The 23,915-nt window shown below is 40.3% G+C and overlaps 1 protein-coding gene and 1 non-coding gene across 2 annotated transcripts; one reads left to right on the plus strand and one right to left on the minus strand.

The window, feature by feature from the left end:
• Positions 1-1,975: 1,975 nt before the first annotated feature.
• On the plus strand, positions 1,976-3,717 carry LOC110883999 (F-box/kelch-repeat protein SKIP25-like). Its single transcript, XM_035979098.1, has 2 exons — positions 1,976-2,865; positions 2,908-3,717. The coding sequence occupies exons 1-2, from the start codon at positions 2,103-2,105 to the stop codon at positions 3,573-3,575; spliced, it is 1,431 nt and encodes a 476-aa protein (XP_035834991.1). The 5' UTR covers positions 1,976-2,102; the 3' UTR covers positions 3,576-3,717.
• Positions 3,718-23,072: 19,355 nt separating this feature from the next.
• Positions 23,073-23,146, minus strand: TRNAN-GUU. The gene has a single exon. It is a non-coding gene; the product is annotated as a tRNA-Asn (tRNA).
• Positions 23,147-23,915: the final 769 nt, after the last annotated feature.

Consider the following 23,915-nt stretch of genomic DNA (forward strand, 5'->3'; position numbering starts at 1 on the left):
TGCTTCTTGGCTTTCCTATCCCAAATAACCCGAGGATGCGTTGTGACAGATTCAAGGTCAGCGTGAGGTTCATCTCTCTGCCACCAATTGTGGACTTATATCACAACGTGTTGGTTACTTTTCTATAAATTGTTGGTGCATATAAAACTGAATGAGTAGTTCTTGGATCTTGACAAATGTTGTGCTATCATCTAATCAAGCAAATAGGGATATGTAGAACTTGTTGGCTACTGTTTATGTAACTTATATGTCTAAAAAAATACCTGACCATTGAAACAGGCTTTAATATAAGATAAGGATTGAGAATAACATCAATAAACCAATAAGAATGTGGGTCAAATGAATCATAAACATATTTTATAAATGAATGATCAAGAGAAAACTTTTAAAAGTGAATACAAAGTATTTGCAGGTCTCACAAGATTCGTCATACCCTTTTGAGAGACCTCAAAATTTGAATAGGTAAACCTGCAACAAGCAAACATAATCACACAATGGCAAAAAGATTTTTTTAAATGTTAATACTTACATCTCAGTTGACATTAGAGAATATCCATATGGAAAAAATGTGACCAGCAGGAGTAGCTGAGCTGTAGAGGAGATAGTTGTTCTTTCACAAAGAAAAAACCAGTAGAGGGCTGAATAGGGTGTAGCTGTGGAGGTGGGATGTGTGTTTGTTTTAACCCTAACTAATATTTAGTTATTGGTTTTACAACAAAAAAAAAGAATAAAAAACAGATAATACACAGAATGCGTTGATCGAACTCAGGATCTTATGATTGAAAAGCGTGGATTATACTAGTGGAACACTAGAGAGATTTTGTAATGGGTTCACTCATAATTTATTTATAGGTTCCTTCGATATTTTATATATAGGTTTTCGCTAAAAGTTACAAACCGATTGGGATCCTGAGAACCCGATGTTTTAAGGTAGATCCGCCCCTGCACATGGCCTTCCATGCACCTCACCACCACCTCCATACCCGCATAGACTAAGGGTGTACGGTGTGGTGATCGGTAAAGGGTGGCAAACCCCTTTACCGAGTGGTAAACACCACCGCCAACAAGTGTTTAATCACCAAAGTTTGCCAAATCGGTGGGGGCATGCCGAATCGGTAAGGGGAGGAAGGAAAGAGAGAGGGGGTGTGTGGGTGGGGTCCATTCCATCTCTCAACCAATCACATTTTTTCCTTTTTTTTTTAAAAAAAAGTTTACCACTTTATCAAATGTCTAAACCATTGCCAACACTTTTCACCAAAGTTTAAACACTTTTCACTGATTGACATGACGCGCTCTGATTGGTCGGTTTTTTAGTTTACCACTCCAAAGTATTTAACCACTCCTTACACCCTAAGGGCGGAGGGTATCAACTAAATTTTAGCGGATCTCTCCAAATACCACAGAACTACAAAAGCACGCTCCCCAACTCAACACACACTCCAAACTGGAGGCTATCATAAACCAAAAAAAACTACCTATGTGTGTGTTTGTGTGATTGAGAGTCACCAATACACATCGTGGAAGCCTTCCTAATCTTGGAGCTTTTAAGTAAACTATAAGGACTTTTCCTATTTTTTACATACTAGAGGGACTATGCTTGCAATTTACTCTTTTATAGAAAAAAAATCTAGGGGGGCTAGGTTTTGTTCATATTCAAGTCTCAAGATCCAACTTTTGCCTTTTATTCTTGATCTCCTGCCTTTTAGCTTTTTTTCTTTAAATAGTTCCTTTTACAAATTGTACTTCTTTTTTAGCCTTTTAGTATTACTAAATCAAAATAACTTTTTGTAAGGGCATCCAGTTCCATATATTTTTCATTTACTAATATAATTTTAAAGCATTTATTCACGTGTCTATTATAAATTTTCAATATAAACATGCAATAAAAAACAGTTTGGATATTATACATCTCGTAATAATTAAATTAAATTAAATATACGAACCGGCTATATAATGTTTTTTTTTATTGTTTTTTTTTTAAGATAATCTATTAAAAAAATTTATAACACTTTTTGTCATCATTTTATCTAAACATTAAACAACCACTCCTTTTTAAGCTTCATCAACCACAAACCTTTTGCACCCACCTAAAAAAATATTATATGGCCAATCAAACACGCGCCACCACTACCCCCACCGCCAAACACCGTAAACTCTCCGACGACCACCACTCTCTACTACCAGGGCTGCCGGATCACATAGCCCAACTTTGTCTCTCTCTCATCTCTCCCTCCGCCCTATACTCCGTTTGCCGGTCATGGCGCCGCCTCATCTACACCGTCACCTTCCCACCTTTCCGGTCACTTTACACTCTCTCTCTACCCACCAACTCCGCCGTTGACGGCGGTCAAATGGTCAAACTTTTCTCCTTTGACCCTATTTCTTCCAAATGGATCACCGTCAAATCTCCGCTGCTACCGCCCTATCTCCGCCACCTGTCCCTCCGGCATCCGTCGTTCATGTCCCGGAATTTTTCCATTCAATCGGTTTCTGTCTCCGGCAACCTTGTTCTCATCGCCGCCACCGCCGTTCACCAGAGTTTACCGGTTCCGGCCTTTCCACACCCTTTAATATTTAACCCATTATCCAACACTTGGTCATCTTGTCCTCCACTCTCCACCCCACGACGGTGGTGCGCCGCCGGAGCTTTGCAAGATACGGTGGTTGTTGCTAGCGGAATTGGTTCTCACTACACAGAGACGGTGGCTCGCTCCGTTGAGAAATGGGTGGTTCGAAAAAGTGAATCTTTTGATGAAAAGATTCAATCTTTAACACATTTGAAGCTAGAAAATGAATCTTTTGATGAAAAGATTCAATCTTTGAACCATTTGAAGCTAAAAAGTGAATCTTTAGATGAAAACCCAGATGGGTATTGTGAAAAGATTCAATCTTTAGATGAAAAAACAGATGGGTATTGTGAAAAGATTCAGTCTTTGAACCATTCAAAGCTAAAAACCGAATCTTTAGATGAAACCCCATATGGGAATTGTGAAAAGATTCAATCTTTGAACAATTTGAAGCAAAAAAGTGAATCTTTAGATGAAAACCCATATGGGAAATGGGAAAAAATGCAATCTTTGAAGCAGTCAAAGCTATGTAGAGAAGCCATTGACGCAGTAGGATGGAAAGGGAAGCTTTGTATGGTAAATGTGAAAGGTGACTATGCAAAAGAAGGGTTTGTATACAATCTTGATTCCGACGAGTGGGCGGAGATGCCGGTGGGGATGTTGGGTGGTTGGAGGGGACCAACGGCGGCGATGGATGAAGAAACCATGTATGTGGTGGATGAGTCAAGAGGGGTGTTGAGAAGGTACAATGAAGATGGGGATAAGTGGTCGGAGGTAGTGGTGGATGAGAGGTTGAAAGGGGCGGAGTATATTGCCGCCGGTGGTGGTAGAGTGTGTGTTGTGGGTGAAAAGGGGGTGGGGATTGTGGTGGTGGATGTGGTAGTGGAACCACCGCGGTTGTGGGTGGTGGAAACGCCGCCGGGACATGATGTTTTGGGTCTTCATATTTTGCCGAGGATGTGTTCGCCGGAGTTGAAGTCTCCGGTCGCTTTATTAGAATCCAAATAATAGCTTTTCAGTCCTATATATTATTTTATTTTTTTATTTGCTTAATAGCTTTTCAGTCCTATATATTATTTTATTTTTTATTTGTTTATTCAGGGTTATATATGTGTGTACGTTTATTTTATAGAATATCCAAATTGAATCATTGTTTGTTAAAATAGTAACTAGTGGGATATCCCACGTCTCGTGAAAGGCTTCCGATCGATATCAGTTTTGGTGAGTTACAATATTGTTACAACTAGAATTACCACCCGCGGAGATTCTTTAGTTATAATCGTATTAGATGAAATACAAATGTTTCTTACATAATCACGAGCCTGTGTGTAAAACATAAAAAAGAATAACTAAGTCGATTTCTGACCAGCGTCAAGCAGGAAAAATAGACGCGCTGCGATGGGCCTGTCAAACGGGAAAAGTAGATGAAAAAACATTGAACCCCACATGCACATTGCGAGGTGTTAACTCGGGAAATTTAGAACGAAACGTTAAACGGAAAATTTACGAAAGATGAAAAGTCTAAGGGATCAAAATTGAAAGTAAAAACGTGTTGGGGTTAAACTGAAAAAGATGAAAAACTTTGTGTTAAAAGCAAAAAAAATCAAAGGGGTTAATTGCAAAAGATGGAAACTTTAGAATTAAAAGTGAAATATCAAATTAATCAAAGGGTTAAATTACCTAAGATTGAAACTTTAAACCTAATTTGCCAAATATGTAAACTTTAGAGTTAGAAATGAAAATTTCAAAATTATTTTTGAAAAACTCCCAAAGCATCATGTACAATACATATATGCATAAGTAAGTTGCTAATTTATAGTATTTAAATACCAGGATTTGGTATAGTAATTGAAAAAGATACAAATGATCACCGGCATCAATACTGATGTTGTCCAGACATCATTGATTCTCTTCAACATAGTACTCGACCCAAATGAATATTGACGTGCTTTACATCGGTCGAAAACTTTAATTTACTTTGAAATAGCCATGTTCTTTTATCGGTTCCGGTAATAACAATAGCAGTAGCGGTTGTTGTTCGGTCAAAATTGCTTCGGTTCGTCATGGCTATACAAAAAAAAATTACTCCATTTTCAACGATTTTATTTACCTATTTAAAGAAAATAAAAATTAAAGAAAACGCTACTGTATGCAAATTAATATAAGTAATAATAATGTCGGAATATAAAAAATAAAAATTTATTCGTAGTTTCTTTAATATAACAGTGATATTTGACAAATAGATGGATAAAATATGTGAAGGTCATTAAACACTTAATGTATTTTATACATATTATCCATACATCAAAAGCATCATATATTATGTGTATTCCACATAGATTGATTTTATTATGTTTGTGAGTCACTAATAAATCAATTTATTTTTATTGTAGCTAACAACTTGTTTAATTATATATATAATAATGAGTAATGGGAGAAATCTACTAACAATGTTTTAAGAACTGAATATGAATATGGAAAACCTTATAAAACACGGGTTTGGTAAATATTGTTATTCATGCTTGAACCGGTCACTTATATCAAACTCGGGTGAAACTGATGAATTGTATTGTCGGTTAAATTTCACTCCCATAATACGTTGCATTATATTTTAAATTGTTATGTTTGGTGTTTTTCTTGACACAACAACCCAAAACATCATGACTAAGTCTAAAACATGATACCCACATGTTAATTCCTATACCTTCTCACACTTCTCACGAAAAAATGTCCTTTTTATTGGAGCCTCAACTATCATATACTTAATTTTTTTAAATGTCATTTTTTATTCAAATCAAAATAATATTGATATTATCCACTTTATAAATATGAGACTGTAAATCAGTGAACAGCCAAAATTACGAGTTAAATAACATATTTTTACTATGAAAACCGTGCCTTACATAAACAATCGTTTTAGGGTTGATGGCGACCAAAACTTGTGCGTCTAGAGGTGACCAAGGGATATTATTTATTTATTTATTTATTTATGTGGTTTAACAAGTAACACCGAAAATGTCAAAAAATATACACAATAACACATTGAGAAAAGGACACCTACCAGTTTTCGTAATAGCTTTGACAACTATATACAACCCTCAACTTTAATATTACTACATTACACACTCATGGCCAATAAAATATACAACTCGTTTTAGAAAATAATTAATGAAATGAGCATTAATGGAGGTATAAGGTATTAACTATTCTATAGTATTTGAAAGAGTGTTATAAGGCTGATGTAAAAAAGGCCTCTTAGATGTCATTAACTATTACAGATGGTCTTAAAATATATTTTATATTTAATTAACCTCGAACTTAAATATTACCACTTATATTGCAGACATGTTTTTTTTTTTTTTGAAAAAGGGCGGAAATTTTATAAAACGTAAGCACGGTGCTCAAGAACAACACAAACAAGAAAAGAAATGGAACAATGAAACATGACTAATCTACTACAAAGGGAAGGTTGAAAAACTAAAACTCCTCCATTTCTCCCATACTATTTCAGAGAGCCCCGCCCGATTCTTGACCCAAGTGTACGAGATTGCTTTGATGTCTCCAATCAGTTTTGCGATCGTGTGAGATTTTTGTTTGAAGATGATATCATTCCTCATTATCCATATGTTCCAAGAAGTTGCCGCTACTACTGCATACACTGACCTTTTTATTTTCTTTTGACATTTGTAAGAATCAATGAGTTCCAGCAGTTGTACCACACTCAATATATAACGCGGTAAAGGTATTTTCAGCCATTGAAAAGATTATAATCCATACCTGCTGAGCCGTATCACAAGTCACAAGAAGATGGTTGACCGATTCCGTCGCATTATTACAGAGAACACAGTTCGTGGAGGGTAATTGAATGCGACGAATCTAGAGTGCTTCTTTAGTTGCTATTCTATCGAGTACAACCCGCCATAGAAAACAATTTACTTTTTTAGGAATCCAGTGCAGCCATTTGAGAACCTTCATTTCATTTATAGTGTCGATATGATCCAGCTCCGCACTAACATTACTGACTAGGAATTCGGCACTCTCTGAACCCATACACATGTTACCTATAAAATATAAAACTCATTTTTCTAAGAAATTTGGAACAATAAGTTTAAATTATTGATTTTTCAAAATTATTGATTTTTCAAGTCAATTCAATAACTAAATTTAATGCGGTCGCAATTCCATAAATGAGGTTAGCCTCTTTTGTTGTATTTTCAGACTAAAGGGTATGGGGGCTGGCTGAGGCCCGGCTAGGACCGGCGCCAGTCCCCCACACCGCCCCCTGGGCTCGGCTCGGCACAACCGGCACCCTACAGCCGGGGTAGCCGGGCCTCCTTTCTCCTCTTGCCTCTCACATATACCTATACATACATACATACATACATATATATACATAAAGGGGTTCATCCCCCACCCCCTAGGTCCATCCCCTCCAAGCCACTCCTACGTGGCGCCGACGTGACGGCCCATCCTCTTGAGGATGGGGCTCTCCATACCCTCCAGTTTCATAAATCTAGTTTGTGCATGTCAAATATAGCGGAATATGATTATGCAGTCACACGATCAACTCATGGATGCATTAGGGTGCAACTTTCTACACCCCTCTAATTACTTTTTACACCCTCTTCCTCTCACATACTTATAGGTGGGACCCACGTGGGATCGGCAGTTTTCCTCTCACAAGAGAGGTATAATCAGGAGGAAGGGGGTGTGTTTAGAATCAGCCATGCATTATTGTTAAATCAATAAATATCCTTATTAAACGACCTTCTAGTACAAAACAAACTTTTAGGTTTTTTTTTTTAACGGCAACCAACTCTTTATATATATATATATAAAGAATACAACGAGCCGTCACACACTTAGCAAAGAGATGATTGGTGTTCTCCTCTTCGAAACCGCAAGTAGCACAAAACATATCCGGAATGCCGATTCCACGTTTCTGTAATTCGTTTTTGGTGGCAATCCTTCCCATGAGAGTTCTCCAAATAAAATAGTTTGCTTTTAAAGGGGCCCAAGCGTTCTACTTGAATTCCGGCCCACCCAATAGATCCTGTCCCTGTTTGTTTATCTCCTTCCGAATAGCCTTAACCGAGAATGGGACTCCTTCTTCGTTATCCAATTTCCAGCAATCTTTACCGTCCTTTAAACCCTTTTCAGCGAGCACTGATGTAAGGTCAGCTAGATGTTCCCATTCGGATGTCGACGTCGGATTTTTGCTCCATTCCCAAGCCCAGATAGGATTTACCTCGGTCCCCTGCCAGTTAGCTGCCACAGTAGCGTCTTTATGCTTAGCGATACGGAATAAATCCGGGTAAACCATCTTAAGCGGCTGATTAGTTATCCATGCGTCTTTCCAAAACCTTGTATTATTTCCGTCTCCCACCGTCACCTTGAGTTTCTCGCTGATTAATATACCATCCTTTGAGAGGATTCCGTCCACTGAATCAATATCCTTCCAAACCCCCGGGATGGACTTTTTGTTCGAAATAAGCTTTTCACCATGGCCTGAAGAGTGATAAGCATATATAACCGAAGCCCACAGTTGACTCGGGTCATCCTTATACCTCAACCACCACTTGGCATGTCACACCCCAACCGATGGCGGAATCATCGGGGCTTGGCACTGAGCGAAACAGATTGTCCAGAAGTTTCCATAACAATTATCATTACCAATCAATTTAAAGTAACATGTCCCATACCATGTCTCAAAAGGTAAACAAATTATTACAGACAAAATCTAGGCAAATAGTTCTATTCCGACAACTCAGGTTTTACAAATTGCCCAATTGTTTATCTGCTTCTAGAGACTCTTGATTTCATTTGTACAGACAACTATTTGTTGACCTCTAGAAACTTATTCTAGCCTCGCTTTCCTAGCAGATAAGCATCCTAAACACCTGTCACATACGTTAAAATAAAAGTCAATACACATAGTGTAAAGGCGAGCATACAAGTTTGATAATAGCATACAGAGTTCGAAATATTTACGCATAACCAGCACGTACACAGAGGAAAACGAAGCATGTTAATTATCGACATGGACCTATCGATACCAATGACTGCGGGTTGACTGCCCAAGGCAGTTCGTAATACATGATCACCACTGTAATCCATGCAAATAATTGTCTTTAACAACCCCCGTGTGAACGGGTGCAGAGTCCAAACTATAGTACTATCGTTGCTAAGGCAGGTAGACAACATTCCATGTGTAAATATAACAAACAAGCATTCATTAAGTCATGTAATACATGCGGTAACGGTTAGCGTTAAAAGTATTGCGTAGTGTGTTTGATGTGAATTTGTATAAGTAACGTATGTAACACCCAAAAGTGCATAAAGCAAAAACGGTTCGAGTATACTCACAGCGGTTGATGGATTGAAGGGAGCGCTTGAGAGTAGGGTTAGCCTGAATAGAACGATAGCATAGCGATAAGTGACTCGTGAAACGAAAGCAAGTGTTGATGGGTCGAATGGCGGTTCGATCGGATGATAGTCCGATCGGACAGCCGGTCGGTCGGATGACAATCCGCTCGGACAGTGGTCCGGTCGGACGGCAGTCCGGTCGGATGGCTGTTCGAGTGGATTGTTTCCTCCTTTGAGAAGGATGTGTTTGTGTATGATGGTTTGACTTTTGACGTTTTTGTTGTAGCATTTGAAAACATTGAAGTATCTCTACCCTTCAGGTCGGTCGATCGGACTGTTGTCCGATCAGACAGCAATCCGATAGGTTGACACTTCAGTGAGAACAAGTTCACCGCAGGTTGTCACTCGATCGGACAGCAGTCCGGTCGGGTGGCATTCCTAGTGCATTGAACATGTTGAAAATATTTTAAGTGTTAAAGTCAACTATCTCATGATCCGAAGAGTAATCCGGTCGGACGGTAGTCCGGTCGGATAGCAATTCGTTCAACACTCAACTTTAGTTGGTTAAGTGTGGGACCGGTTCGAACAGTAGTCCGGTCGGATAGCACTCCGTGCTGGTCGTTCCGTTCGTCATTCACTTGGCCATTTTGATTGCTTGTAGTTTTATCGAGACTCTTTTGACAACGTGGTAACCAACAGAACCCCATCTCGACCCTGGTAACCTGACCGAACAGGAATCACCCAATGTTCAACCAGTTAACCGATTTAAGTCGGTCGTTCTTGATTAACCCGAAATCGGTGGCCTCGTGGATATGATCCAGATCTTGAGCCAACACATTACTAAGAACGAGTAGAGGTTAGAAAGAGATCCGATTCTATCGGTTTGAGTGCATTGAGTGTAAAAGAGTTGAAAGAAAGTTAGAAACCATCTTTCAATCCTTTTTCACCTTGAATATGTTCAAATCTATGCAAGATCTTTGTTTGTTTATGTGGAAATCGAGTAGATCTAAGTTGTTCTTGGTGGATTGAGGCCAAAACATGAAGTTATTCAAGAACACATGATGACGTCATCCTAGAACACCTTGAATCTTGGTGATTTCACGGTTAAAAGTTAAGATTTAAAAGATAGAAAGGTGTAGGAGTGCGTGTAGATCAAGAAAGTACAAGATTTAGGACGAGATCTTACCGGAATTGAGAGAAATTGAGCAAAAGGTAAGGAACACGAGCTGGTCGGACGTCACTTGCCGAAAGTGGAAAGAATGAAAGTGACATGGGTATTTATAGGATTCCAAAAGTGGAAACGGTGGGTCGGTCGGATGACACCACACCCGGATGACAGGTCGGATGGCACACCGACCGGATGGCAGCCCGGTCGGATGGCAATCCGGCCGGTTGGCATCTGGTTCAAGTGCGCGGTGCAACGATTTTTGATATTTCGATTGCGATTGCGAGCGATGCGAATGCGATAGAGTTTTCATTTTCAAATTACTTTTAATCCCAACTACTATATCAACATACAAGTATCCCTATTTCGTATTCGGTTTGCGATTGCGATTCGATTGCGATTGAGTTCGATTGCGATTCGATTGATTACCACACATAACAAAACATGCACAAGTAACACATAAGGCACACACACACGTATATTAATCACCAAAATGCGTAATTCGAGTTGCGAGCGCGATGTTGATTAGTTCGATCAGCGTTTAGTTGACTTTATCGCATTGTTACTTCCTATTATTCACAGTCGTAAAGCGATTTGTAATGATAAACATACCTCGATTACTGCGATTATAATTAATTACTCCACATAATACAACTAACGTAAAAACACAAAATAGACTAACTATGGTCAAAGAAGTCAAAACAAGAATTGAGCCGGGAGAGACAGATCGCAATTAGCAATCTTTTCTTCGTTTGACTTCAATCTTGACTTTGACTTTGAATTCCGAAACACTGGGGTGTTACAGCTTCCCCTAGTTGAGGGAATTTCGTCCCGAAATTAGGTTGAAGCCGTAACAAACAACTGTGGGTACTTTGTCTTTATGTCGCTTTCGAGTTCCCAAGTGAACTCTGCGCCTCGTTTGCCTTCCCATCGGACTTTCACAATAGGAATGCGCGAGCGTCTGAGCTGCTTGCTTTGGCGATCCATGATTTCGACAGGTTTCTCCACAAAGTGTAGTGTTTCGTTTATTTGGAGGTCATCGAGAGGTACAATTAAATCATGCTCAGCCAGGCACTTTCGGAGGTTTGACACATGGAAAGTCGGGTGGACATTACTGAGTTCCTCCGGTAGCTCGAGTCTGTAGGCGACTTTTCCGATCCTTTCCAGAATCTTAAAAGGTCCAACATAACGAGGTGCTAGTTTCCCTTTCTTGCCGAATCTGACCACACCCTTCCAAGGTGATACCTTTAGGAGTACGTAGTCGCCAACGTCAAATTCAAGGGGCTTGCGTCGTCTATCGGCGTAACTTTTCTGTCGACTTCGAGCTTTCAACAAGTTGTCTCGAATTTGGAGGACTTTGTCAGTCGTTTCTTGCAATAGCTCGGGACCGGTTAGTTGCGAGTGACCGATCTCGTGCCACACAATAGGCGATCAACATCTTCTTCCATATAAAGCCTCGAATGGTGCCATTTGGATGCTGGTATGATAGCTGTTGTTATACGAGAATTCGACTAACGGTAGGTATTTGTCCCAATTACCACCGAAGTCTATAACACACGAACGGAGCATGTCTTCAAGAGTACGAATCTTTCTTTCAGTCTGACCGTCGGTTTGAGGATGGAATGCGGTGCTCAGATTAAGCGTAGTATCGAGAGCAGGTTGAAATGTTTCCCACAGTCGCAAGGTAAACCGAGCGTCACGGTCAGAGATGATGTCGCGAGGCGTCCCGTGATTACAAATGATCTCGTCGGTGTAGATTCGGGCTAATCGTTTTACCTTGTAGTCTTCCCGTATTGGCAAAAAGTGGGCTGATTTGGTTAAATGATCAACAACAACCCAAATGCTGTCGTGACCTGATGACGTGTGTGGAAGCTTTGTTATGAAGTCCATAGCTATACTATCCCACTTCCACATGGGGATTGGGGGTTGTTCAAGTAAGCCAGAGGGTCTTTGATGTTCAGCCTTAACCCTTACACAAGTCAGGCACTTCCCCACGTAGAGAGCAATATCCCTTTTCATACCCGGCCACCAGTACTTGTAACGAAGATCCTGGTACATTTTGTTGGCTCCGGGATGAATAGAATACCGGGATTTGTGGGATTCGTCCATCAAAATCTGTCGCAAATTGGTCCGCTTAGGGATCCAAATTCAGTCCAGGAAATGGAATATCCCATTTGATTTATTCACCAGTTGAGCTCCATCGTGATAGATTCGTTCCTTCTTCAGGGTGCGTTCATTAAAACAGACATGCTGGGCTTCGCGGATGAGGGTTTCGAGATCGTATTGAGCTTGGGTATCGCGAATGCTGAGCAAATAACTCTGTCTGTTGAGAGCGTCGGCAACGACATTTGCTTTGCCTGGGTGATAACGAATCTCACAGTCGTAATCGTTGAGAAGTTCTACCCATCGACGTTGACGCATATTAAGTTCTTTCTGATCAAAGATATGTTGTAGGCTCCTATGATCGGTGAAGATCGTACACTTTGTACCATATAGGTAGTGTCACCAAATCTCTAACGCAAAAATAACCGCGCCTAGCTCGAGATCATGGGTTGTATAGTTCTTCTCGTGGATCTTGAGCTGTCGAGACGCGTAGGCTATAACCTTGTCCCGTTGCATGAGGACACAACCAAGACCAAGGTTGGAAGCATCACAATAGACAATGAAGTCGTCCTTTCCATCGGGAAATGTGAGAACAGGAGCATTGTAGAGCATATGCTTGAGGGTTTGAAAGGCAGACTCTTGTTCAGTTCCCCAAACAAAAGGCTTGTCTTTATGCGTGAGAGCGGTAAGCGGCACAACGATCTTTGAGAATCCTTCGATAAATCGTCGATAATAGCCTGCTAATCCGAGAAATGAACGGACTTCAGACGGGTTCTTAGGTGTAATCCAACTCTTAACTACTTCAATCTTTGCGGGATCAATGTGAATACCTTGACTATTTACGATGTGACCCAGAAACTGAATCTCCTCTAGCCAGAATTCACACTTGGAGAACTTAGCATAGAGTCGGTTCCCCTGGAGTAGTTCGAGAACCAAACGTAGATGTTGCGCGTGTTCGGCCTTCGATTTGGAATAGATCAAGACATCGTCGATGAACACGATGACAAAACGGTCAAGATATGGTTTACACACGCGATTCATCAGATCCATAAAAACCGCGAGTGCGTTGGTTTAACCAAAAGGCATAACAACGAACTCATAGTGGCCGTAGCGAGTGCGAAAAGCGGTTTTGGGTATATCCTCCTCTTGAATGCGTAGCTGATGATAGCCTGAGCGTAGATCGATCTTTGAGAAACACGTAGCACCTTGTAGCTGATCAAACAAATCGTCAATGCGAGGTAGGGGATAGCGGTTCTTGATAGTTAGCTTATTCAATTCTCGATAGTCGATGCACATCCTGAATGACTCATCCTTCTTTTTGAAGAAGAGGACTGGCGCGCCCCAAGGAGAGGTGCTCGGGCGAACGAAGCCTTTGTCAAGTAGTTCCTGAAGCTGATTCGAGAGTTCACGCATTTCGGACGGTGCGAGTCGATAAGGGGCTTTGGCAATAGGGTTGGCTCTAGGAATGAGGTCGATACGAAAGTCGATATCACGACTTGGCGGAAGTCCAGGAAGATTATCAGGGAACACCTGAGGAAATTCACGGACCACAGGGATGTCTTTTACTTCTGTCTTCCTTTTCTTTTCCTTCTCAGCTACTACGATGTTAGCCAAGAAAGCTCTGTATTCCTTGCGGAGATACTTGCTAGCTTGGACACACGACATGAGCTTGAGGCCTTTCGAAGCAGTTTCGCCATAAACACACAATAAATCACAATTCGCGAGCGAAAATCGAATCATCTTGTCAAAACACACAACTTCAGCATGGTTTTCGCGAAGAAAGTCCATGCCTACTATGACGTCGAAGCTTCCGAGTTGCATCGGAATAAGGTCGATTGGGAAGATGTGATTGTTGAGCTCAAGAGTACAATCACGGAGAACAGAATTAACGACGATAGTCCTTCCAGTAGCGACTTCTACATCGAACGTTGAGGGGAGGTGGAAGCGCTTACGACTAAGGAGCTTCTCGAATTCAAACGACACAAAGGAATTATCGGCTCCAGTATCAAACAAACACGATGCAAAAATACCATTCACAAGGAACGCACCATTGACCACGTTGTTGTCAGCCTGGGCTTGGCGCGTATTGATGTTGAACGTTCTAGCGCGTGCTGCTTGCTGCTGTTGCTGTGGCTGCTGCTGCTGATGAGGCTGCTGCTGCTGCTGTTGGGGTTCTTGCTTCACAACCCTGTTCGGGCACATGTTCGCAAAGTGGATGGATCGCCACATGCGAAGCAGACTCGGGCGTTGATCGCGGGTGCCTGAGCCGCGTGATGGCCTTGCGGGGCTGGGAGCAGAGCTTGATGAGCAGGGGCAGGAGCTGCGGTGTTGCGGGGGCCAGTACGGCAGTTGACAGTAAAGTGGCCGTACATGTTGCAGTGGGCGCAGAAGCGATAGGCGAGACCCACCGGATGATGATAAGAGCATGTTGGGCAAACCAGGTGGGGGCCTGTGTATGCACGGTTTGCTGGTGGTGCATAAGTAGTTGGTGCTGGTCGGTGATGATGCTGCTGTTGGGCCGGTACGGCCTGGAGAGGAGCAGCAGTGGTAATGACAGCACAATTCTTGTTGCTGGAGCTGCTGTTGTTCTTCTTCTTTCGGCGTGAGGACTTTGACGGTTGAGCAGCGGCGATTCGGTAGTTGGAGCGGCGGTGGTAGCATGATGCAGGTGCTACGAAGTTTTATCCCAGACACTAGCCTTAACCCGCTTGTCGTTGATTTCAGCAGCCAGTAAGTAGGTCTCCTTGATCGTCTTAGTCTTAGCCGCTTGCACGAAATCTGCAACACAGTCAGGCAGGGCTCGGATATACTTCTTGATTGCCATGTCAGAAGTCTTCACTTGATCAGGGCAGATGATACTGAGCTGCTTGAATCGAGCGGTTAGAGCAGCGTTTTCGCCATCCTTCTGCTTTATGTGCCAGAATTCGTCTTCTAACTTATGGCGTTCATGAGGAGGGCAAAATTCTTCCAGCATGACCTCCTTAAGCTCGTCCGACGACAGACCGCATGCTGCATCGTTCCCTCGTTTGTTTCTCTCGGCCGTCCACCAGTCTAGTGCGCGGGACTGGAAGACGCCATTAGCATTGAGAGTGCGGAGATCGTCAGGGCAATCGCTCTGTCGTTGGGTGACTTCAATGGAATCAAACCATTGGAACAACGCTGTAGGGCCTTTCTCGCCAGTGAATTCCTTTGGCCCACAAGCCTTGAACTGCTTGAAACTGAAGGTAGCTTTGGGGGTAGCTTTAGGAGCTTCGGTTCTCGACTCCTCAGATGATTTGCTGACGTTCTCGTAGACGTCACTCACCGCTTTTGCTACTTGTTTAGCGATGATAGCAGCAAGACGTCTGTCTCTCTTTTCTTGGCGAGAAAGTGGGTGATGGGACCCTGATGACGGTCCAGTTGACATTGTTTGCAACAAACATCGTCATAGGCCTCAGACACATCATAATCGGATCTCACCTCACACGTCTAATACTTACTAAAGCTTAGGAACGCAGGGTAACATATATCACATAATCGCGTAGGCACATAATCACAGATTCACATAAGCACAGAAGCACAAAAGCACGTAAGGCACAGAATCACAGAAACACATACGCATATAATCACAGAGGCAGTCAGAATACAGAAACCTATCATTCAAAGTCTGCGAGCGTTCGAATATAGCGATCGCGTTTAGCGTAGCGATTAGTATAGCACAAGCGTATAGTATAACGAGCATCATAGCGTACGACGTTTCCTTATAGTAGTAACGATTTGTTAACGTTTTGAGATAGAAGAGCAATGCGGGTTGTGTGTGTCGATCGTAGTGAGAGCAAAAATCGAATAAGTTTCCAAAATTTAAACACATAAATAGGTAAATACACGTATAAACACATAAAAACGATGAATCATCAGAGTCAGCAGTTGCGGTCTCAAAATCAAAACACATAAAAAAATCGAGAAATAGATTGTCTGCGGCTATTAGACATTGACTATCCAAAGCAATTCGACTATTCTCAAGATCTTGTCGTACACATTTTGACTTTCAGGACTAGGCCTCTGCCTCAATTCTTGGGCTTCCGGCGCACATCCCTCTGATCATATTGTGACTTCAGGTCGTTGGAGTCCGTCGAGGCTTTGGTGAGAGTTTTGTAAAACCAAGTAAAGGTCGGAACAAGTCATCAAGGTTAGGTCTCACCCCTGGCTTAACAACTTCATTCCTATTTTTAATAAAATAGAGGAGATTATTCATCAAAATATGGATTTCACTCCTGGTTTGGTATAATTTTCCCCGTTGGTAAGTAAAATGCGGGTTGATCAAGCAAATTTTAGTCGAGAGTTTGCGGTTTTCACACCTAATCTCGACTTAATCGCTTCTTTATTATTGAAAATTCGAGTGCAGTGATAGTGTAGCGTAGGCGAGAATGACGAAGAATAGCAGTAAGCTCATACACGAGTCGGTCTATTGGGTCCTAACTATAGACTTGGTCTCTAAGACATCGACCCGGACTAGATCCAGTCTTGCCTAATTCCCTATAGTTATGGCTCTGATACCAATCTGTCACACCCCAACCGATGACGGAATCATCGGGACATGGCACTGAGCGAAACAGATTGTCCAGAAGTTTCCATAACAATTATCATTACCAATCAATTTAAAGTAACATGTCCCATACCATGTCTCAAAAGGTAAACAAATTATTACAGACAAAATCTAGGCAAATAGTTCTATTCCGACAACTCAGATTTAACAAATTGCCCAATTTTTTATCTGCTTCTAGAGACTCTTGATTTCATTTGTACAGACAACTATTTGTTGGCCTCTAGAAACTTATTCTAGCCTCGCTTTCCTAGCAGATAAGCATCCTAAACACCTGTCACATACGTTAAAATAAAAGTCAATACATATAGTGTAAAGGCGAGCATACAAGTTTGATAATAGCATATAGAGTTCGAAATATTTACGCATAACCAGCACGTACACAGAGGAAAACGAAGCATGTTAATTATCGACATGGACCTATCGATACCAATGACTGCGGGTTGACTGCCCAAGGCAGTTCGTAATACATGATCACCACTGTAATCCATGCAAATAATTGTCCTTAACAACCCCCGTGTGAACGGGTGCTGAGTCCAAACTATAGTACTATCGTTGCTAAGGCAGGTAGACAACATTCCATGTGTAATCATAACAAACAAGCATTCATTAAGTCACGTAATACATGCGGTAACGGTTAGCGTTAAAAGTATTGCGTAGTGTGTTTGATGTGATTTTGTATAAGTAACGTATGTAACACCCAAAAGTGCATAAAGCAAAAAGGGTTCGAGTATACTCACAGTGGTTGATGGATTGAAGGGAGCGCTTGAGAGTAGGGTTAGCCTAAATAGAACAATAGCATGGCGATAAGTGACTTGTGAAACGAAAGCAAGTGTTGATGGGTCGAATGGTAGTTCGATCGGATGGTAGTCTGATCGGACAGCCGGTCGCTCGGATGGCAATCCGCTCGGACAGTGGTTCGGTCAGACGGCAGTCCGGTCGGATGACTGTTCAAGTGGATTGTTTCCTCCTTTGAGAAGGATGTGTTTGTGTACGATGGTTTGACTTTTGAAGTTTTTGTTGAAGCATTTGAAAACATTGAAGTATCTCTACCCTTCAGGTCGGTCGATCAGACGGTTGTCCGATCGGACAGCAATCCGATAGGTTGACACTTCAGTGAGAACAAGTTCACCGCAGGTTGTCACTCGATCGGACAGCAGTCCGGTCGGGTGGCATTCCTAGTGCATTGAACATGTTGAAAATTGTTTAAGTGTTAAAGTCAAGTATCTCATGATCCGAAGAGTAATCCGGTCGGACGGTAGTCCGGTCGGATAGCAATTCGTTCAACACTCAACTTCAGTTGGTTAAGTGTGGGACCTAAAGTGTCAGCCGTTCGGATGGCCAGCCGCTCGGATGGCCATTCGTTCGAACAGTAGTCCGGTCGGATAGCACTCCGTGCTGGTCGTTCCGTTCGTCTTTCACTTGGCTGTTTTGATTGCTTGTAGTTTTATCGAGACGCTTTTGACAACGTGGTAACCAACAGAACCCCATCTCAACCCTGGTAACCTGACCGAATAGGAATCACCCAATGTTCAACCAGTTAACCGGTTTAAGTCGGTCGTTCTTGATTAACCCGAAATCGGTGGCCTCGTGGATAGGATCCAGATCTTGAGCCAACACATTACTAAGAACGAGTAGAGGTTAGAACGAGATCCGATTCTATCGGTTTGAGTGCATTGAGTGTAAAAGAGTTGAAAGAAAGTTAGAAACCATCTTTCAATCCTTTTTCACCTTGAATATGTTCAGATCTATGCAAGATCTTTGTTTGTTTATGTGGAAATCGAGTAGATCTAAATTGTTCTTGGTGGATTGAGGCCAAAACATGAAGTTCTTCAAGAACACATGATGACGTCATCCCAGAACACCTTGAATCTTGGTGATTTCACGGTTAAAATTTAAGATTTAAAAGATAGAAAGGTGTAGGAGTGCGTGTAGATCAAGAAAGTACAAGATTTAGGACGAGATCTTACCGGAATTGAGAGAAATTGAGCAAAAGGTGAGGAACACGAGCTGGTCGGACGTCACTTGCCAAAAGTGGAAAGAATGAAAGTGACATGGGTATTTATAGGATTCCAAAAGTGGAAAGGGTGGGTCGGTCGGATGACACCACACCCGGATGACAGGTCGGATGGCAGCCCGGTCGGATGGCAATCCGGCCGGCTGGCATTTGGTTCAAGTGCGCGGTGCGACGATTTTTGATATTTTGATTGCGATTGCGAGCGATGCGAATGCGATAGAGTTTTCCTTTTCAAATTACTTTTAATCGCAACTACTATATCAACATACAAGTATCCCTATTTCGTATTCGGTTTGCGATTGCGATTCGATTGTGATTGAGTTCGATTGCGATTCGATTGATTACCACACATAACATAAATAAACATGCACAAGTAACACATAAGGCACACATACACGTATATTAATCACCAAAATGCGTTATTCGAGTTGCGAGCGCGATGTTGATTAGTTCGATCAGCGTGTAGTTGACTTTATCGCATTGTTACTTCCTATTATTCACAGTCATAAAGCGATTCATAATGATAAACGTACCTCGATTACTGCGATTATAATTAATTACTCCACATAATACAACTAACGTAAAAACATAAAATAGACTAACTATGGTCAAAGAAGTCAAAACGGGAATTGAGCCGGGAGAGACAGATCGCAATTAGCAATCTTTTCTTCCTTTGACTTCAATCTTGACTTTGACTTTGACTTCCGAAACACTGGGGTGTTACATGGCAAGCATGGCAATGTTAAAAGCTCTAATGCCCCCAATCCCGAATCCTCCCAACTTTTTTGGTTTGACCATCCTCTCCCATTGAACCCCATTAATTTTGTTTCTCAGGTTTGTTTTCCCCCAAATAAAGGACCTTCTAATGCTTTCCAGCTTTTTCACTATCACTTTAGGGGAAAGGAAAAGCGACAGATAATAGGAGGGCAGGCTACCAAGGACCGCTTTGGCAAGAATAACTCTACATGCAAAAGACAGGGTCCTAGCTTTCCGAGCAGAAAGCTTCTTGTGAAATTTGTCAACCACCGGTTGCCAGTGCGACGCCCTTTTCATGTTAGCTCTAATAGGGACTCCCAAATACGTGAAAGGGAAAGATCTAATACCGCATTTAAGAATCTCAGCCATAGCCCGGACTTCAATCTCGTCGACCCCTACTCCATAAATTTTGCTTTTATTGTAATTTACTTTTAGACCGGTGACAAGGAAGAGGCATCTAAGGAAATGCTTGAGATACACGAAGTTGTGCTCCGACCATTCACCTATAAACAAAACATCATCTGCAAAGCAGAGATGAGAAATGGTAGGACCACCATTGGGGGTTTGGATTCCATGAAATAACCCGAGACTCACCGCCCTTCTCATGAACATATCTAAAACTTGCATGGCCAAAATGAACAAGAAAGGGGATAAGGGATCCCCTTGCCGTAGCCCCCTTTTGTACGTAAATTCTTTAGAAGGCGACCCGTTCACAAGCACTGACCCTCTCCCTGACCGGAGACATCCTTTTATCCAATCTATCCACTTCACCGGGAATGACATATACTCCATAACTTGGAAAAGGAACTTCCAATTTAAAGAGTCGTAGGCCTTTTCAAAGTCTTGCATATATCTCCTTGTAAACTTAATTACATATTTATATATCCAATTCAAAACCAAAGTTGCATCTATCACCTCTTTCATTTAAAAAATTATGTAATGACAAAAATAACCTTTTAAAATCCAAAATAAAGAAACCCTTCTAAAAAAATGTAGAGAACCGAAAAGATTAACACCGGCCACCAAATTAACATAAGTATGAGGAAAACGCAAAAATGGGGTTGATATGATTAGTAACTTTCCGGACCGTATTCTTACATGATCCTTTCAAGTCTTCTAGCTGTAGAATAAGTAGTTCGAACAAGCATTTTGTTGGTGCGGTGGAGGTATTTGTGGATTTCAATTTGTTATCTGCCCTTTTTTTGGTGCTACGTCACACCTCTACAAGCAGACCATTCAGTGGCGGATCTATGATTTTATTCTAATGACTTCCTTTTAGTAAAATCTTTTTAATTCTCACTAATTTTCTCTAAATTCTATAAGGCTCTACTGGGTCACAAATGTATGTGCTGGATCCGTCCCTGACACCAGTCACACATGCAATGTGGGTGGTGGCTATGCAATTCAGCCCATGCAAATCACAATAGTTATTTGAGCCATATTAGTGGATATGATCGGGTGGTTCCGCTGGTGCCACGATGATACTCCAGTGGTCCGTCAGTGATCCAAATTTGCTGTTAAAAAAAGGGGTAACTTTGTAGAATAGTAACCAAGTTTCAAAAGTGTTTCAATTAGGTCACTCAAGTTTCAAAAGTGTTCAAATCAGATCACTCAACATTCATTCTTCATTAAAATTAAGGGTTTTTTCATCTATTTCATAGATAACCGTGGTGATGTGGATTTTTGTTTCTTTTTTCTCTTTTATTTGATGCTAACGTCAAGTGATGACGTGGATTGTAACTTGTTTTTTAAATTTTTAATGTAATTAAATGGTTTTTATTTTTAATAAATATAATTTCATATATTAAAATAATTCGACCCCAACATCTTATGCTCCATTTTTTTCTTGACACGTGGAAAAAAAGTCATGGCTCGATTTGAATGTTAAGTTATCTAATTATGACAAAAACGACACCAGTAACCTAATTAGAACACTTTTAAAACTTGATTACTATTCTGTGAAATATTCCCTTAAAAAATATTAGTTGATCATTAATTCATTATCTAATTAATGAGTAGTCGGTAGTTATTTGCTTAATTATAAGGTTATAAATGTAGTCATCCTTTAGAGCAACCATAATAAGCAATATGTAGGAGATGTTTTTTTTTTTTTTTTTTTTTTTTTTATGAACAACTGTAGGAGATGTTTTTAAGGTGCCACATGGTACCTGCCATAAATTTCTCTCTCTTGCCCTCTCACAAACAAAATATCCATCAAATATTTATATTCTCTCTCCTCTCTCCTACATCACACTCACATACCCTTCTTCTCTCCATTTTTCTCATTTTTTCTCATATACACCACTATACCATCTCTCCTCCACCTCACCCCCTCTCTTCTCCACATCACACCCTCTCTCCTTAAAAACACCAAAATTACCTCTATTATGGATGCTCTTATATTTTTGGATATGATATGAGTATCGAAATTGCTCCCAAACTCTCTTTTCTTATGATTTGTCATTATATTGTTCGAAGGTTATTACCTATTCTTCTAAAATTTCCCAAACCCAATTTGGTTCATATCGAATTCCATCTCTAGACATAGATTATACTTGAGGACTTAAACCCTCTACAAATTTCAAAAAGAATTGATCAAACATGCATTTCATTTGAAAACCTAGAACCCTTGAAGAAAGTTGTGATTACCATGAAGCAATGGCACAAAAGGAATTATTTTTTGAATCAGTTGGTGACACCATATAAGTTGCTTGCTGGATTTTCTCATGTGAAATCTCTCTCAACCTGTCTTTCATTTAGGTAGATACAATTTTTCATCTATATGCAATAGCAAGATTAAGGCATGTTTTTTTCGAACGGCTAATGTTACCTCCTTTACACCAATAATTCTATATTACTCCCTTCTGCCTAGTTTTAAACCTATAACCTCCCCTAAAAGAGGCATATGCCTCTATCAAGTGAACTGCCCCAACATTTTTTTAACTGCATGTTTTTATTTTGTTCCAATGTTTTTTATTTTAATGATTCTAACTCGTAATTATTATGAGTGACACTCAAAAAGCTCATAATAATAGTAGATTAACATAGACGAAAGAAAATAATGATAAACGAAATATAAAAACTTATGTAAAACTCGATAAATATAAAAAAAATCATTAGCGAAACATAAATTAACCAGAAAAAGAAAAAAAAAACACTAGTTAAAAATGGGTAAATATAAAATTTCTGAAAAATCTAAATTATACTAAAATAAATGGAATATATATACAATTTAAATTAAAAATGATTAAATTTGAATTATGAGAGGGGATATATATACAATAAATTAAAAATGATTAAATTTGAATTATGAGAGGGGATATATATACAATTTAAATTTTGGGTTAGGTAAGTAGGTAACATGAAATTAATAAAGTTTACATATGCAATTGCATTTAGTTACACATCAAAAGGAAACTTTTACTTATGGATATCAATTTCAGAATTTTGAATTTTCTTTTTCATTTTTAGTTCATCGTAGTGATGATAATTAGAGAAAAAAAAAAAGAATAGAATCGCTAGAAGGAGGGCTTGAACCTCCGACCTTGTGGTTAACAGCCACACGCTCTAACCAACTGAGCTATTCCAGCTTTGTATTTAACCCTCTAAATAGCCATTATATAACCCTACAAAAAGTAACTTAGGGTGCCTTAAGGTAACTTAAAAGTTGTGTCTCTTTACACATAACCCTTAACTAATACCCTTGCCTTAATAAACACATAACCCAAACCAACATGTCTCAATATACATACCCATTTAATAAATATATTTGGGTTATGTCCCATTTATTTAAAAGTCACACCCTTTACTTTATTTTACTCACACCCTTTCATTTTATACATAACTGCCTCTCGCATATGTACTTGATTAAACTCTTCAAATGAACCGAGACATACTTGAACCAACGCATGGACATAAGAATCAACAATTCAGGTGTTTAGATTACAACTCTTCAAACAATTTTTAAATATAACACACCCTTACAAAAATGTCACAACTTTTAAACACAACACACCCTTTCAAAAGTCATAACCCATCAAACTACTTTTAAATATATGATACCCATTACAATTTTTGCATGAAACCAATCATCACACCTATTCAATCTTCCATTGTCGATCTGTTCGCATGGAATATGGAATCATCGCTTCCACTTATATTATGTATATATGATATACATACAAATACTCAAACCTACCCATTACTGACGTAACCACAATGTGCAGAACATGCATGGAACATCCCACCAGGGCCGGCTCAAGGGGGAGTGAAATAAAGCAAGAGCTTTAGGCCTCCATTTTCCTAAGGCCTCAAATTCTAAGAAAATATTTTATATGTTGGTAATTTTAGCTTTGAGAT

This window comes from Helianthus annuus, chromosome 10 (assembly GCF_002127325.2).
Source record: "Helianthus annuus cultivar XRQ/B chromosome 10, HanXRQr2.0-SUNRISE, whole genome shotgun sequence".
NCBI lineage: Eukaryota > Viridiplantae > Streptophyta > Magnoliopsida > Asterales > Asteraceae > Helianthus > Helianthus annuus.